General features: G+C 54.4%; 1 protein-coding gene across 6 annotated transcripts; it reads left to right on the forward strand.

Annotated features, from left to right (window-relative positions):
* Positions 1 to 2,617: 2,617 nt before the first annotated feature.
* KIRREL2 (kirre like nephrin family adhesion molecule 2) lies at positions 2,618 to 13,650 on the forward strand. 6 transcript variants are annotated; one of them, XM_035285168.3, is made up of 16 exons: positions 2,618 to 2,768; positions 3,701 to 3,977; positions 4,138 to 4,287; positions 5,232 to 5,381; positions 5,528 to 5,688; positions 6,287 to 6,437; positions 7,105 to 7,210; positions 7,321 to 7,469; positions 7,705 to 7,832; positions 7,918 to 8,050; positions 8,320 to 8,420; positions 8,582 to 8,801; positions 9,252 to 9,356; positions 9,680 to 9,789; positions 11,025 to 11,090; positions 12,505 to 13,650. In XM_035285168.3, exons 2-16 carry the CDS (start codon positions 3,749 to 3,751, stop codon positions 12,838 to 12,840), a joined length of 2,295 nt encoding a protein of 764 aa, XP_035141059.1. In that variant the 5' UTR covers positions 2,618 to 2,768; positions 3,701 to 3,748; the 3' UTR covers positions 12,841 to 13,650. The 6 variants fall into 6 exon arrangements, with proteins under 6 accessions (XP_035141059.1, XP_035141061.1, XP_035141060.1 ...); XM_035285170.3 differs by having other exon boundaries at positions 3,723 to 3,977; XM_035285169.3 differs by having other exon boundaries at positions 3,732 to 3,977.
* Positions 13,651 to 14,454: the final 804 nt, after the last annotated feature.

Below are 14,454 nucleotides of genomic sequence, written 5' to 3' on the forward strand. Positions count from 1 at the left end.
CTGCCCACCTCAGCCTCCCAAAGTGCTGGGATTACAGGCGTGAGCCACCGCACCCGGCCTCCCTTCCTTTCTTGAGTAGACATCAGCACTTCAATGACGTCAGGGATCTCTGCTGGGGAGTATGCAAGCGTGAGTGTGAGTGGCTGGGAGAGTGTGGGAGAGGGAAAGTAAACGTGTGTGCGCAGGGGTGTGTGAGTGGGGAAGGTGAGAGTGAATCGTGATCTGTAATAAGCACGTGGAGATTGTGTGTGTGTGTGTGACAGTGTCTCAAGTGGGAGTGCACGGGGTATGGGCAGGAGTAAGAGGCAGAATCCAAGTCTGCCAGCCCGCAGTGTGGGTGCAGTGTGAGCCCAGAGTGGGTGCCCTTTGGCAAGGACTGTGTGAGCTTTCTTCTGTCTCTTTTTCTTGCCCTCTCCCCCATCTCTTCTTTTCTTCTTTATATATATACACACACACATATATACACACATATATATATATCTCCCTCCCTCCATCCATCTTGATTTATCTTTCTTTTTTTTTTTTTTTTTTTTTTTTTGTAGAGACAGGGTTTCACCATGTTGGCCAGTCTGGTCTTGAACTCCTGACCTTGTGATCCACCTGCCTCGGCCTCCCAAAGTGCTGGAATTACAGGTGTAAGCCACCGCACCTGGCCTTTCTTTCTTTTGAGATGAGATCTTGGTCTGTTGCCCATGCTGGAGGGCAGTGGCACGATCATGGCTCGTTGCAGCCTCAACTTAATGGGCTCAAGTGATCCTCTTGCCTCAGCTTCCTGAGTAGCTGGGACTTCAGGTGCGCACCACCACTTTGGCTAATTAAAAAAAAATTATTTTGTAGAGATAGGGTCTTGCTCTATTGCCCAGGCTGGAGTGCAGTGGTGTGATCATGGCTCACTGCAGCCTCGACCTCCTGGGCTCAAATGTTCTTTCCTCTTTAGCCTCCTGAGTATCTGGGACTATATGTCCCAGTCACCACTCTGGCTAATTTTTTAAATGTTTTTGTAAAGACAGGGTCTTGCTGTGTTGCCCAGGGTTGTCTGGAACTCCTGGGCTCAAGCAATCCTCCCATCTCTGCCTTTCAAAGTACTGGGATTACAGACATAAGCCACTGCACCCAGCCCTTGGCTTGTCTTTCTTTTTTTTTTTTTTTTTTTTTTTTTTTGAGGTGGAGTTTTGCTCTTGTTGCCCAGGCTGGAGTGCAATGGTGCAATCTCAGCTCACTGCAACCTCCGCCTCCTGGGTTCAAGCAATTCTACTGCCTCAGCCTCTTGAGTAGCTAGGATTACAGGCATTCACCACTATACCTGGCTAATTTTTTTGTGTTTTTAGTAGAGACAGGGTTTCACCATGTTGGTCAGGCTGGTCTTGAACTCCTGACTGCAGATGATCTGCCTGCCTGGGCCTCCCAAAGTGCTAAGACTACAGGCGTGAGCCATCAGGCCCTACCAATTTATCTTTCTATTTTTCTCCATCTGTTTGAAACTCTCTGTATTAAGTGGTTAAATCTCAGTCATTCTTTATTTTACTGTGTCTCTCTGTCTCTACATGTCTCTGTTCTTCTGTTTCTCTGTCTGTTCTCACCTCTGTCACTCCCCTCACCCCCAACTCTGTCTCACACACACCAGGATCTCCATAAATATTTGTTCTCAGCCACACTGACCCTCCTCTTTCTCTTACATGTCTCTCTGTCTCCAAGTGGCTCTGCTCATCACATCCCTGAATTGTATAACCATATGCTGGCGGGCTTGCCCTCCCTGCATGCACATACACTCACCTCGGATAAGCTTCTTCTGCCTGCTTATCTCCTGCAGGAATTGGAAATGCTAGTTTTCTCCCCGCCTCCCTGAGATCCCCTGCCCCATCTCATTCCCCAGGAACAAGATGAAGCATCTGGCTTGAGCCCCCAGCTTCATCCTTGATGCTGCCCTTCCCTCTTCCCTCACATGCTCGATGCCTTGCCCTCCTTCCACCTCCCCTCTCCCAACTGCCCCTCACACCCCCTGGGAAATGAGCTGGATGCCCAGCTAAGCTGCGGGGGCGGCTCTGTCCTGGGGGCCCTCGCCAGATGGTGTCCCTAGGGGCCAGAGTGTGGAGCTGTCCCTTGCTGGAAACTTTAATTAGCACAAACCTTCCACCCTCCACCTTGGCTGTTTTCCTTCTCCGCATGCTCCTGAGACCTTGGGTTCTCCGTTTTTCCATGCCCGGAGCCCTAGAGAGCCAGGAAGGGGAAGTGGTGTCAAGTGTCTGGCAAAACAGCCCCATTCCTTGGGTTCCTCCCCAGGACTCAGGAGTTCTGGCCCCATGTTTATCCTATTTCAAAATCCAGGCACTAGATATGCCACATAGAAGCCAGGAGTGTAGGCCTCCAGATCCCACCCGTCTCAGACCCTGGGGTCTCAGTCCCTTCTCTCCAAGGACTCAGGAATTTGGGCCTCTGATCCTTCTGCCCACCCTACCAGCCCCCACACCTCCTCCTACACACACACACACACACACACACACACACACACACAGGACTTAGGACAGATGTTCACCATCTGATTTCCAAATCCTCCTGGGCCTGTGTGGGGGTGGGGAGAGATTGGTGGTTAAATCCACTGATTCTAAGACTTAAGACCAGATATTCTGACCCCTGTCACCCTCTTCCAAGTGCACCTTGCTGCAGGCAGGAGACCTAGGAATTGAGTCTCCAGCCTCTCAAGGAACCAGGAAATCAGGCCACCAGTGTCTCAGCCAGCAAAGGCCTAAACCACAGTCCCTTACAATTCCGTAAGTCCAACCCCACCCCCAACCCCACCCCGCCATTTAGGGACGCAAGAGTTTTAGCCCAAGAACAGCCGAGAATCTGAATGTGGACCCCCCAGTTCCTACAGGTCCAGGAATGTCAGAGTAGGGTCCCAGCCCCCCAGCCCTCCTTCAGGCTGCTCGGGGTCCCTCCCACCTGCTCAGCCAGCTGCGCAGCGTGGGAACGCCCCAGCTGGGCTGTATGGAGCCGTCAGGACAAGCTGCGCGGTTCCCAGCCTCCCTGCCTGCCCCGGCCCGGCACCGCCGCTTCCCAGCCGTCGCCAGGCAACCAGGCTGAGGGGCCCGGCAGGCCGAGTGGGGAGAGGGGCTGGGTCGAGACTGCGGGGTCCTGGGAAAGGAGGGGCCGGGAGCCTCGATTCCTGGGTCTTAGGACACGCTGCAGTTTGCAGCAGTTACAAGGGAACAGAGAGAGATTTTGAGGAGGGATTTTGAGGCTGGGGGAGTCGAGACGGGGGTCCCAGCTGTCCCCCAGGCACTGGCTTGCCCTCTTCCCGACCCGCAGGCCCCGGACCCCGCCTCCCCCAGGACGCGGATACTGGCGAGGCCCCAGGGGCTCCCATTTATAGCTCAGTTTCCACTGAGCGCAGTCCCTCCAGGACCTGGGCTGAGCAAGTTTCTTCCACTCTCTCCCTTCCGTCCTCCTCACCCCCATGCCTGCCCCCCAACCCCGGCAGGGCGCAGGTGTCCAACCCAGCCAGGACCCCTCCTCGAATCCAGGTGTTCCGGCTCCCAGACCCCAACTGAGCTGGGGGCGCCCTCCCGCCGGGGACCCCGCCCTGCGTCTTCCATTCATCCCGTCCAGGCCGCGGGAGTTTCTCAATGGGAAGAGGGCGGAGCTCCGGGGGGCGGATCGGGGCGGGGCGAGCGGGATCTGGCCCTCTTGGGGTCTCCCAAAGATCCAGGGCACTGAACTGGCAGGCGTTTCAGAGCGTCAGAGGCGGCAGATGAGCAGCCTTGGAGGACTCCAGGCCAGAGACAGGGGTTCTCTAGGCTGGGGCGAAGAGTCGAGCGCGAAGGGGTCTCCAGTCCAGAGTGACAGGAGGCGTGCTTCCGAAAAAGAAGTTGGCGGGGAGGCCCGTAAGACGGCAAATCTCGTGAACCTTGGGAGACACACGCTCAGGATGCGGGTCCCCGCCCTCCTCATCCTCCTCGTCTGCTTCAGAGGGCGCGCAGGTACCTGGCGAGGGGAGCGGAGGAATATGGGGTGGGGGGGGTTGCTTGCGGACTGCCGCTTCAGTAGGGAGAAGGGGGCTGGGGCTGGGACTCCTGGATCCTGAATGAGGGGTCTCTAGAAGGTGCTAGGCTCAGCCCTGCTGCCCCCTCATTCTCCTAGGCCCGTCGCCCCATTTCCTGCAACAGCCGGAGGACCTGGTGGTGCTGCTAGGGGAGGAAGCCCGGCTGCAGTGTGCTCTGGGCGCCTACTGGGGGCTGGTTCAGTGGACTAAGAGTGGGCTGGCCCTAGGGGGCCAACGGGACCTGCCAGGTAAGGTCCTAGGTTCCGCTGTATCTGAAGTTTCTATTTTGACATTTTCAAGTTTGGGAAATTGATGGGCTTGGGTAAACATTTAGAACTCCTGATTTTTGAGCTGTTTCTTTGGGGGCGACCCATAGAGTTTGAGAATTATGTTATTGTGAAATAGTACATAGGCCAGGTGTGGTGGCTCACACCTGTAATCCCAGGACTTTGGGAGGCTGAGGCCAGAGGGTCACTTGAAGTCAGGAGTTTGAGACCAGTCTGGGCAACATAGCAAGACCTTATCTCTACTGTATATATAGATAGATAGATATTTTTTTTAAACAAATTAGCCGGGCGCGGTGGTGTGCATCTGTAGTCCTAGTCAGGAGGCTGAGGTGGGAGGCTTGCTTGAGCCCAAGAGTTCAAGGCACTGCAGGGTCTCACCATTGCTCATCAAATGGCTCAGCACTGTGGCCATGCTGAAGCCACTGCACTCCAGGCAATGGGGAGACCTGTGGAAAGAAAGAGAGAGAGAAAGGAATAAGGAGAGAGAGAGAGAAAGAAAGAAAGAAAAAAAGAAAGAAAGAAAACATAAATGCAAAAAAGTACAGTAAACAAATAAAAGACACTTACACAGCTAATACGCAAGTCCATTGCTAGCTCCCCAGAAGCTCCCCAGAAATATTCCTTTCCCCTGTCATAGCACGCCTCCCCCTCACTCCAGTAGTATCTAACCTAACTTTTATGGCAATCATTTTCTTGCTTTCCTTTCTGACTTTATTACCCCCAAGTTTGCAGTGACTCTAGGTTAGGAGAAAGTTAGAGATTCTCTGGGCCCAGTACACAGTTTCTAATAGTGTCTTACCACCAAGGCTGTGGCCAGTTTTCCAGTGGGGGATGTCTAAAAGTTGGAGGCCTGAGGCCAGGATCTCAGAACCATGGCATGCTGACTGCATCCTCCCTGACTCCAGGGTGGTCCCGGTACTGGATATCAGGGAACGCAGCCAAAGGACAGCATGACCTCCATATTAGGCCTGTGGAGCTAGAGGATGAAGCATCATATGAATGCCAGGCTACACAAGCAGGCCTACGCTCAAGACCAGCCCAACTGCACGTTCTGGGTGAGGACCTCGCCCACTTGTCCCCTGGGAGCCCAAGGGAGCAGCCAGTACTAGCTGAGAGTGTCAGAGCCCAGGGAGCCCATGGGAGTGGTCAGTTGGAGCTGAGAAGATCAGGATCCATCTCTGACCCTAAATCCACCTTGCAGTTCCTCCAGAAGCCCCCCAGGTGCTGGGCGGCCCCTCTGTGTCTCTGGTTGCTGGAATTCCTGCGAACCTGACATGTCGGAGCCGTGGGGATGCCCGCCCTATCCCTGAATTGCTGTGGTTCCGAGATGGGGTCCGGTTGGATGGAATCACCTTCCATCAGGTCAGGTCCAAATTCCTGTCCTAGCCTTTGCCCATTCAGGGAAACTTGGGGTCCACTCTGACCACAGGCTCATCCAGAGGAGAAGACATGGGAGGGCAGGGGTTCAAGGGTTTGGACTTTTGGAATATGACGCAGGGGAAAGATTCTAGGGCCAGACTACCTAGGTTCAGATCATGGCTCAGCCACTTGCTAGTTGATTGATCTATTAAGTTAGTTAACCTCTCTGTGCCTCAGTTGCCTTATCTATACAATCGGGATAATAATAGCATGTATGTCATAGGGCACTGTGAGAATTAAATAAATACCCATAAATGCCCAGAAGAGTGCCCAACACATAGTGAGCACTATGTAAGTAAGGCAAGTTTGTCCAACCTGTGGCCCATGGGTCTGGACTCCCACATGTGGCCCAACACAAATGGTAAGCTTTCTTAAAATATTATGAGACTTTTTTGTAATTTTTTAGCTCATCAGCTATCATTAGTGTTAGTATGTGTGACCCAAGACAATTCTTCTTCCAATGTGGTTCAGGGAAGCCAAGAGATTGGACACCACTGATATAAGGGGCAGATGGTATTATTATTGTTATCCATCCCTCCAGACCCTGCTGAAGGAAGGGACCCCTGAGTCAGTGGAGAGTACCTTAACCCTGACTCCTTCCAGCCATGATGATGGAGCCACCTTGGTCTGCCGTGCCCGGAGCCAGGCCCTGCCCGCGGGAAGGGACACAGCTATCACACTGAGCCTGCAGTGTGAGTGCAGCCGGCCCTACAAAGAGGGGTGTGGGGCCCTGACTACTGGGTATGAGGAAGGAGGGGACTGTGGCCCCTGGGGAACCAGGACACTGGGGCTGGACTCCTGGATCTAAAAGAGCAGGAGAGGGCAGAGTATAGTGGCTCATGCCTGGATTCCCAAGCACTTTGAAAGGCCACAGTGGGCGGATCACCTGAGGTTGGGAGTTTGAGACCAGTCTGGCTAACATGTTGAAATCCCGTCTCTACTAAAAACACAAAAACTAGCTGAGCGAGATGGCACATGCCTGTAATCCCAGCTATGTGGGAGGCTGAGGCAGGAGAATCACTTGTACCTGGGAAGCAGAGGTTGCAGTGAGCCGAGATAGTGCCACTGCACTTCAGCCTTGGCGACAGAGTGAGACTCTGAGCAGGAGAGGACAGATGGCTGGGGTCCCTGGAGAAAGAGGAAGCTGGGCCTGGACTCCCACCTCTGGGAGAGTAGGAGAGGACAGAAGGCTGGCACATTGGGATGCCTGGAGGAACTTGGAACTGAAAGCCTAGACTCCTGGCTCAAAGGGAGAAGGGGACTAGGGGCCCAGATTCCTGGGGTGGAGGAACTAGGGACTGGACCCCTAGGCCAGTGACAGAGGTGTTCCTAGTCCTGACCATCATCCCACCCTCACAGACCCCCCAGAGGTGACTCTGTCTGCTGCGCCACACACTGTACAGGAGGGAGAGAAGGTCACTTTCCTGTGCCACGCCACAGCCCAACCTCCTGTCACAGGCTACAGGTGAGGACGAAGACCACCTCTCTCCAGCCCCAAGATGAGCTTGGGAAGGGCTGGGACCAGAGTAGGTGTGCCAGAGAGCGAGGACACTAACTGCGCCACCACTTCCTCAGATGGGCAAAAGGGGGCTCCCCGGTGCTCGGGGCCCGCGGGCCAAGGTTGGAGGTCGTGGCAGATGCCTCGTTCCTAACTGAGCCCGTTTCCTGCGAGGTCAGCAACGCCGTGGGTAGCGCTAACCGCACCACTGCGCTGGATGTGCTGTGTGAGTTGGGGCAGGGCTGTGGGTGTGGTCAAATGTGGGCGTGACTTTCAGGGCTGTTGGGGCGGCACCTGGAGGGGCGGGGCCTGGAGAGTGGGCGTGGATTATTAGGAGAAGGAGCGTGTGAACTTGGGGCTTATTCTCGCGCCCTAGAGGGTGTCATGTTTCTGTGGGGCTGATCCAGGATCAGGGGCTGCATTCCGCCCTGGCCATGTGACCCCTCGTCTCCCTCGTCCAGTTGGGCCGATTCTACAGGCAAAGCCGGAGCCTGTGTCCGTGGACGTGGGAGAAGACGCCTCCTTCATCTGTGCCTGGCGCGGGAACCCGCTTCCACGCGTAACCTGGATCCGCCGCGGTGGCGCGCAGGTGCAACCCTAAATCTGAGGCGGTAGCTGGCGGGGAACCGGGTTTGCTTGCAAATCCGACTTCTGACGCCCCTTCCCTGTCGCAGGTGCTGGGCTCTGGACCCACGCTGCGCCTTCCGTCGGTGGGGCCCGAGGACGCAGGCGACTATGTGTGCAGGGCTGAGCCTGGGCTCTCGGGCCGGGGGGGCGGCGCCGCGGAGGCTCGCCTGACCGTGAACGGTGAGAAGGCGGGGCTTCCTAGGGCACCTAGAGGGCCCTTGGATTGGGAGTGGACGGGGGGACCAGGCCTAATGCAGTGGGAGTGGCCTGGAAAGAGCTTTACACCCAGCGGGGCATGAAGATTGGACCTATCGAAGGCGAGGCTTTTAGGAGAATCTGAGTTTGGAAACGGCGTGGCCTGATTGGATGAGAGTGCCTTGGCCCGGCCCGGCTTTGTTACAGTCTTTGGGGCAAGACCTGTCCTGAGTGACCCACTGTCTCCATCCCAGCTCCCCCAGTAGTGACGGCCCTACACTCTGCGCCTGCCTTCCTGAGGGGCCCCGCCCGCCTCCAGTGTCTGGTTTTTGCCTCTCCCGCCCCAGACGCCGTGGTAAGGAAATGTCACTCCACTCATGACCCATCCAGCTGTGATCCCTGATTTCCCACCTGGCCCTCCTAAACTGCTGTGACCATCTCTGACCTCCCAGACATCACTCCCGCTTCTTCCCCCACTCCTGTCTCCTCGGTGTCCTCCCTCTTTTGTGCCCCCAGGTCTGGTCTTGGGATGAGGGTTTCCTGGAGGCAGGGTCCCGGGGCCGGTTCCTGGTGGAGACGTTCCCTGCCCCGGAGGGCCATGAGGGACAGGGTCCGGGCCTGATCTCGGTGCTACACATTTCGGGGACCCAGGAGTCTGACTTTAGCAGGAGCTTTAACTGCAGTGCCCGGAACCGACTGGGCGAGGGAGGTGCCAGGGCCAGCCTGGGCCGTAGAGGTGAGACCCCAGCCTGAAGACCTCAAATCTGGAGAGTCTAAACCCCACAAACGCAGGGATCCCCCAACCGAGGGCTGCCAACCTCAGACCCTCAAATGCAGAGACCTCCAAACCTTGGGAGTCTCAAAACTGTGGACTCATGGAGTCCCAGGACCCCCCAACTACAAATGCCTTCACATTCTGAATCCTTAACTGAGAGACCCCTCACACTGAGGGGCCCCAAAAAGGACCCTCCAACGATTGCAAAGCAAATTGCAAAGTAAAGGACCCCTCAAACTCTAGGACTCCCTAAAGCCAGGGAATTTAAACTCACATACTTGCAAAATTCAAGGGTCTTTGACTCTCCAAATGTGAGACCTTTTGAACCCAGGGATCCCAAACTCAGTCCCTGAGCCCCCGCTTCCTGGTTCCCCCTCAGCCTTCTCAGGATGTCCCCTCTACTCCCTGCAGATTTGCTACCCACTGTGCGGATAGTGGCCGGAGTGGCCGCTGCCACCACGACTCTCCTTATGGTCATCACTGGGGTGGCCCTCTGCTGCTGGCGCCACGGCAAGGGTCAGTGCCTGAGCCCCGCCCCTGCTCCTCAGGCCCCAACCCCACACACACCCTGCCTGCCCAGTGACCTGACCTGGCCTTGGGCCCTGGCTCCAGTCCCGTAGGTCGCCTTCAGGTTTCCACCCGGAACCGGGCTAGCTCTCCTCAAGCCCTAACTCGCCCTTCCCAGGGTCACGCTCCTTGGCCTGGGAAGGATTCTCATTGGTTCCCAACAACCCCACCCGATCCGCCTCGTTGGTTCCCAGTCCTCTCTTTTCCCGCTTATTGGTCTGCACACACTGTCACCCCGCCCATCGCTAACTCCGCCCCTCGCTGTTCGTCAGCCTCAGCCTCTTTCCCCGAGCAAAAGAACCTAATGCGAATCCCAGGCAGCAGCGACGGCTCCAGTTCGCGAGGACCCGAGGAAGAGGAGACGGGCAGCGGCGAGGACCGGGTAGGATGCCAGGGTCCCCAGACACTACTCTGCCTCCAGACCCAAGTAATAGCCCAGTCTCAAGAGGGACCCCAAACTCAAATAGGGCTTTAATGCTGGACGTGGTAGCTGACGCCTGTAATACCACTTTGGGAGGTGGAGACACCAGGATCACTTAAGGCCAGGAATTAGAAGCCAGCCTGGGCAGCATAGTGGGACTCCATCTCTACAAAAATACAAAATAAAATAAAAAATGAACCGGGTATGGTGGCACATGCCTATAGTCCTAGCTACTCAGGACACCGAAGTGGGCCTGGAGAGGCTGCAAGGAGCTATGATTGCACCATACACTCCAGCCTGGGCGACAGGGCAAGACCCTGTCTCTATGATTTTTTTGTTTTGTTTTCTGTTTTTTGGGTTTTTTTGACAGAGTTTCACTCTATCACCCAGGCTGGAGTGCAGTGGCACAATTCCGGGTCACTGCAACCTCCACCTCCCTGGTTCAAGCGATTCTCCTGCCTCAGCCTTCCAAGTAGCTGGGATTACAGGCACCTGCCACCACACCCAGCTGTTTTTGTATTTTTAGTAGAGATGGAGTTTCCCAGTGTTAGCCAGGCTGGTCTCGAACTTCTGACCTCAGGTGATCCACCCACCTCCACCTCTCAAAGAGCTGGTATTGCAGGCATGAGCCACCATGCCCAGCCTGAGGGCTCTAGTCTTAACAATGACCCCAAACCCAAATGTCACCCAAGGCCATTCCCCTGACCCAGTTATTCCCTAGGCCTAGTATATCCGCACAGCCCCTTTTTTTTTTTTGAGACAGAGTCTTGCTCTGTCGTCCAAGCTGGAATGCAGTTGTACGATCCTGACTCACTGCAACCTCCACCTCCCAGTTCAAGTGAGTCTTGTTCCTCAGCTTCCTGAGTAGCTGGAATTACAGGCACCCACCACCTGTAACAATGCCTGGCTAATGTTGCATTTTTGGTAGAGATGGGGTTTTGCCATGTTGGCCAAGCTGGTTTCGAACTTCTGGCCTCAACTGATCCTTCCACCTCAGCCTCCCAAAGTGCTGGGATTACAGGCATGAGCCACTGCACTAGCCTCCCACAATCCTTTTATTGTTCTGAGAGCAGTCCCCAGCTCTGGTGCTCTTACTCCTACCTGGCCCCCACTGGCTGGCTGAAGGTCCTTGGAGTCTGGTATTGGGGTGGGGGGGATCCTCTGATTATTTTCTCTCACTAAGTTCCCTACCCCAGGGCCCCATTGTGCACACTGACCACAGTGATTTGGTTCTGGAGGAGGAAGGGGCTCTGCAGACCAAGGTGAGTGTTGGGAGGGGCAGGGCTCCCTCCTCTGTATCTCCATCTCTCTCCCACGCCTGTCCCCTCCTTTTTCCTTCTGTTGCCCCCAGAAGTGGGACCAGCTCCTCATCCCCCTCCTCCTACCCCCTGGGCCATCTTACCCAGCTCCCAGCTTCAGTTTGTCTATCTGTGGACTCTGCTCACACATCTGTCCCAGCCTCCGTCCAGACCCCAGACTGGGGCTCACTCTGCCCGTGCTCTCCTCATCACTGTCAAACCCTCTTTCAGCCACCAGGTCCTACACTGGCCCCACATCTTCCTAATCCTGTCCTTCCTCTGGGGTCCTATCTCAGGACAGCCACATTGACCCTAGCCCATCTCCAGGCCAGAGCACTCCTTTCTCTCCTCTGTACATGCCATATACCTAGCACATGCTATTCTTTTTCTCTTTTTTTTTGAGATGGAGTCTTGCTCTGTTGCCCAGGCTGGAGTGCAGTAATCTCAGCTCACTGCAACCTCCACCTCCTAGGTTCAAACCATTTTCCTGCCCCGGCCTCTGAGTAACTGGCTAATTTTTTTTTTTTTTTTTTTTTTGTATTTTTGGTAGAGATGGGGTTTTACCATGTTGGCCAGGCTGGTCTCGAACTTCTGAGCTCAGATGATCCGCCTGCCTCAGCCTCCCAAAGTGCTGTGATCACAGGCATGAGCCACCACGCCCAACCAACATGCCATTCTCTTAGCCCAAAACACTCCTACCTTCCTTTCCATGTCTACCTAATTCCTTCCTTTATTCCTCCAGTCTCAGCTCAAACATTTCTTGCCCTAGGAAGCCCATGCTTCTGTCATGACAGCCCGATCATTCTGCCTGTATTCTGCCCATCACAGCCATGATCACTTTGACCTGGGCTTCCCTATCCCACCCACTATGCTAAGGGCTCCCTGATCATAGCCGTCACTGCCTATGCCTTTCCCAGGCACAGCCCTGACCCCTCTGGGTGCTGTCTCATGATTTGTCATTTTTCCCTTGGTGTGGGATCTCTGTGAGGACAAGGTCCACTTCTATCCTAGTGACATGTCTTGTAGCAGCAACACAGGATGTGACACTGAATCAAAGCCTAGGGGCTGTTGGGCAGGCAAGTGCCTATGTCCTGTTCCCTCTGCACCTTCCACACTGACACCCCCTCAGCAGGCTTATATTCCTCTGTCTCTGTCTTTCTCTGCCTATGTCCTGTCCCTTTGTCTCTTGTCACTGTTCCTCCATCTCACTTTCTCTCTCTCCCAGTCCTTGTGTGTCTCTGTGTCTCTGCCCACTCCTGTCTCTTTTTGTCTCTCTAAAGTTCTGGTATATTTCAGTGTGTCTCTCCACCAGTGACCCTTCCCCCCACCACCACCCCGCACCCTCACAGACCTAACTGAGTCCCATTTGTCCCCTCAGGACCCAACTAATGGTTACTACAAGGTCCGAGGAGTCAGTGTGAGCCTGAGTCTTGGCGAAGCCCCTGGAGGAGGCCTCTTCCTGCCACCCACCTCCCCCCTCGGGCCCCCAGGGACCCCTACCTTCTATGACTTCAATCCACACCTGAGCATAGTCCCCCCCTGCAGACTGTATAGAGCCCGGGCAGGCTACCTCACCACACCCCACCCTCAGGCTTTCACCAGCTACATCAAACCCACATCCTTTGGACCCCCAGATCTGGCCCCTGGGACTCCCCACTTCCCGTATGCTGCCTTCCCCACATCTAGCCACCCGCGCCTCCAAACTCATGTGTGACATCTCTGCAATGGAAGAGTCCTGGGATCTCCATCTTGCCATAATGGAGTGTCCTGATTTCTGAGGCGCCAGGACAAGTTGGCAATCTTACTCCTCTAAAACTGAACACTGAGGGGAGGGAAGGATCATGACAATTGCCAGGAGGATTGCGGATAGTCAGCTCAGCCAAAGGGGATGCCCCAAGTGGTAGCAACATGGCTGCCCAATATGCCCACCTATTCCCCAGTGTAAAAGAGATTCCAGATGGCAGGTAGATCCTTTGACTAGAGATAGGGACAAGGTAGCAGGTGTTGGGAGTTTGGGGCAGGGATGGGAGTTGTTTCTAGCCACTGAAAGAAGATATTTCAAGATGACCATCTGCATTGAGAAGAAAGGTAGCATAGGATAGATGAAGATGAAGAGCATATCAGGCCCCACCCTGGCTCTCCCTGAGGGGAACTTTGCTCAGCCAGTGGAAGTGCAGCCAAGATGGCCATATACTCCCTAGGAACTGAAGGTGGCCACCATCTTGATTCCACTTTCCTTAAAGACTTAGAAAAGGGTATTGCCTGTGATCCCAGCTACTCAAGAGGCTGAGGCAGGAGAATCCTTGAACCTAGGAGGTGGAGGTTTCAGTGAGCCAAGATCGTACCATTGCACTCCAGCATGGGCAATAAGATGGAAACTCCATCTCAAAAAAAAAAAAAAAGACTTAGAAAGACTTGGACCCAAGGAGTGGGGATATGATGAGAATTATCACTGTGGGGACAAAGGGGAATCTCTGGATAAAAATATTTATGTTTGATAATAAAGAAAAGTCAAAGAGGCAAATGTGTCTTTGGGAGTCTGCTGGAATTATTACCCTCCATCAAGGAAGGGTCCACTAGACCTGTCCCAAGTTCCCTCCTCTACCCTAGCCTATGAGATGGCTGTAGGAATAAAACTGTGAGCCACCTGTCAGTCTCTTGCTACCTGCAAAGTACTCTAGGCTTTTTTTCTTCTTGAGACAAGGTCTGGCTCTATAACCTAGGCTGGAGTGCACTGGCATAATCTCAGCTCACTGCTACCTCTGCATCCTGGGCTCAAGCCATCCTTCTACCTCAGCCTCCCAAGTAGCTGGGACTACAGGTGCATGCCACCACATCCGGCTATTTTTTGTATTTGTTTGTAGAGACAGGGTTTTACCATATTGGCCAGGCTAGTCTTGAACTTGTAAGCTCAAGTGATCAGCCTATCTCAGCTTCCCAAAGTGCTGGATTACAGGCATGAGCCACCACACCTGGTCTAGGCTCTTTATTTTATTATTATTTTTTTTTGAAACAGAGTCTCAGTCTGTCACCCAGGCTAGAGTGCAGTGATGTGATCTTGCCTCAAAACAACTTCCATCTCCCGTGCTTCAAGTGATTCTTCTGTCTCAGCCTCCCAATAGCTGGGATTACAGGCACCCACCACCACTCCTGGCTAATTTTTGTATTTTTAGTAGAGACAGAGTTTCACCGTGTTGGCCAGACTGGTCTCAAACTCCTGACCTCAAGTGATCAGCCCAGTTAGGCCTCCCTAAGTGCTGAGATTACAGGCGAGAGCCACTGTGCCTGGCCCTGGGCTCTTTTAATATACATCTTCACACACACACAC

This window comes from Callithrix jacchus, chromosome 22 (genome assembly GCF_049354715.1).
Source record: "Callithrix jacchus isolate 240 chromosome 22, calJac240_pri, whole genome shotgun sequence".
Classification (NCBI taxonomy): Eukaryota; Metazoa; Chordata; class Mammalia; order Primates; family Cebidae; genus Callithrix; species Callithrix jacchus.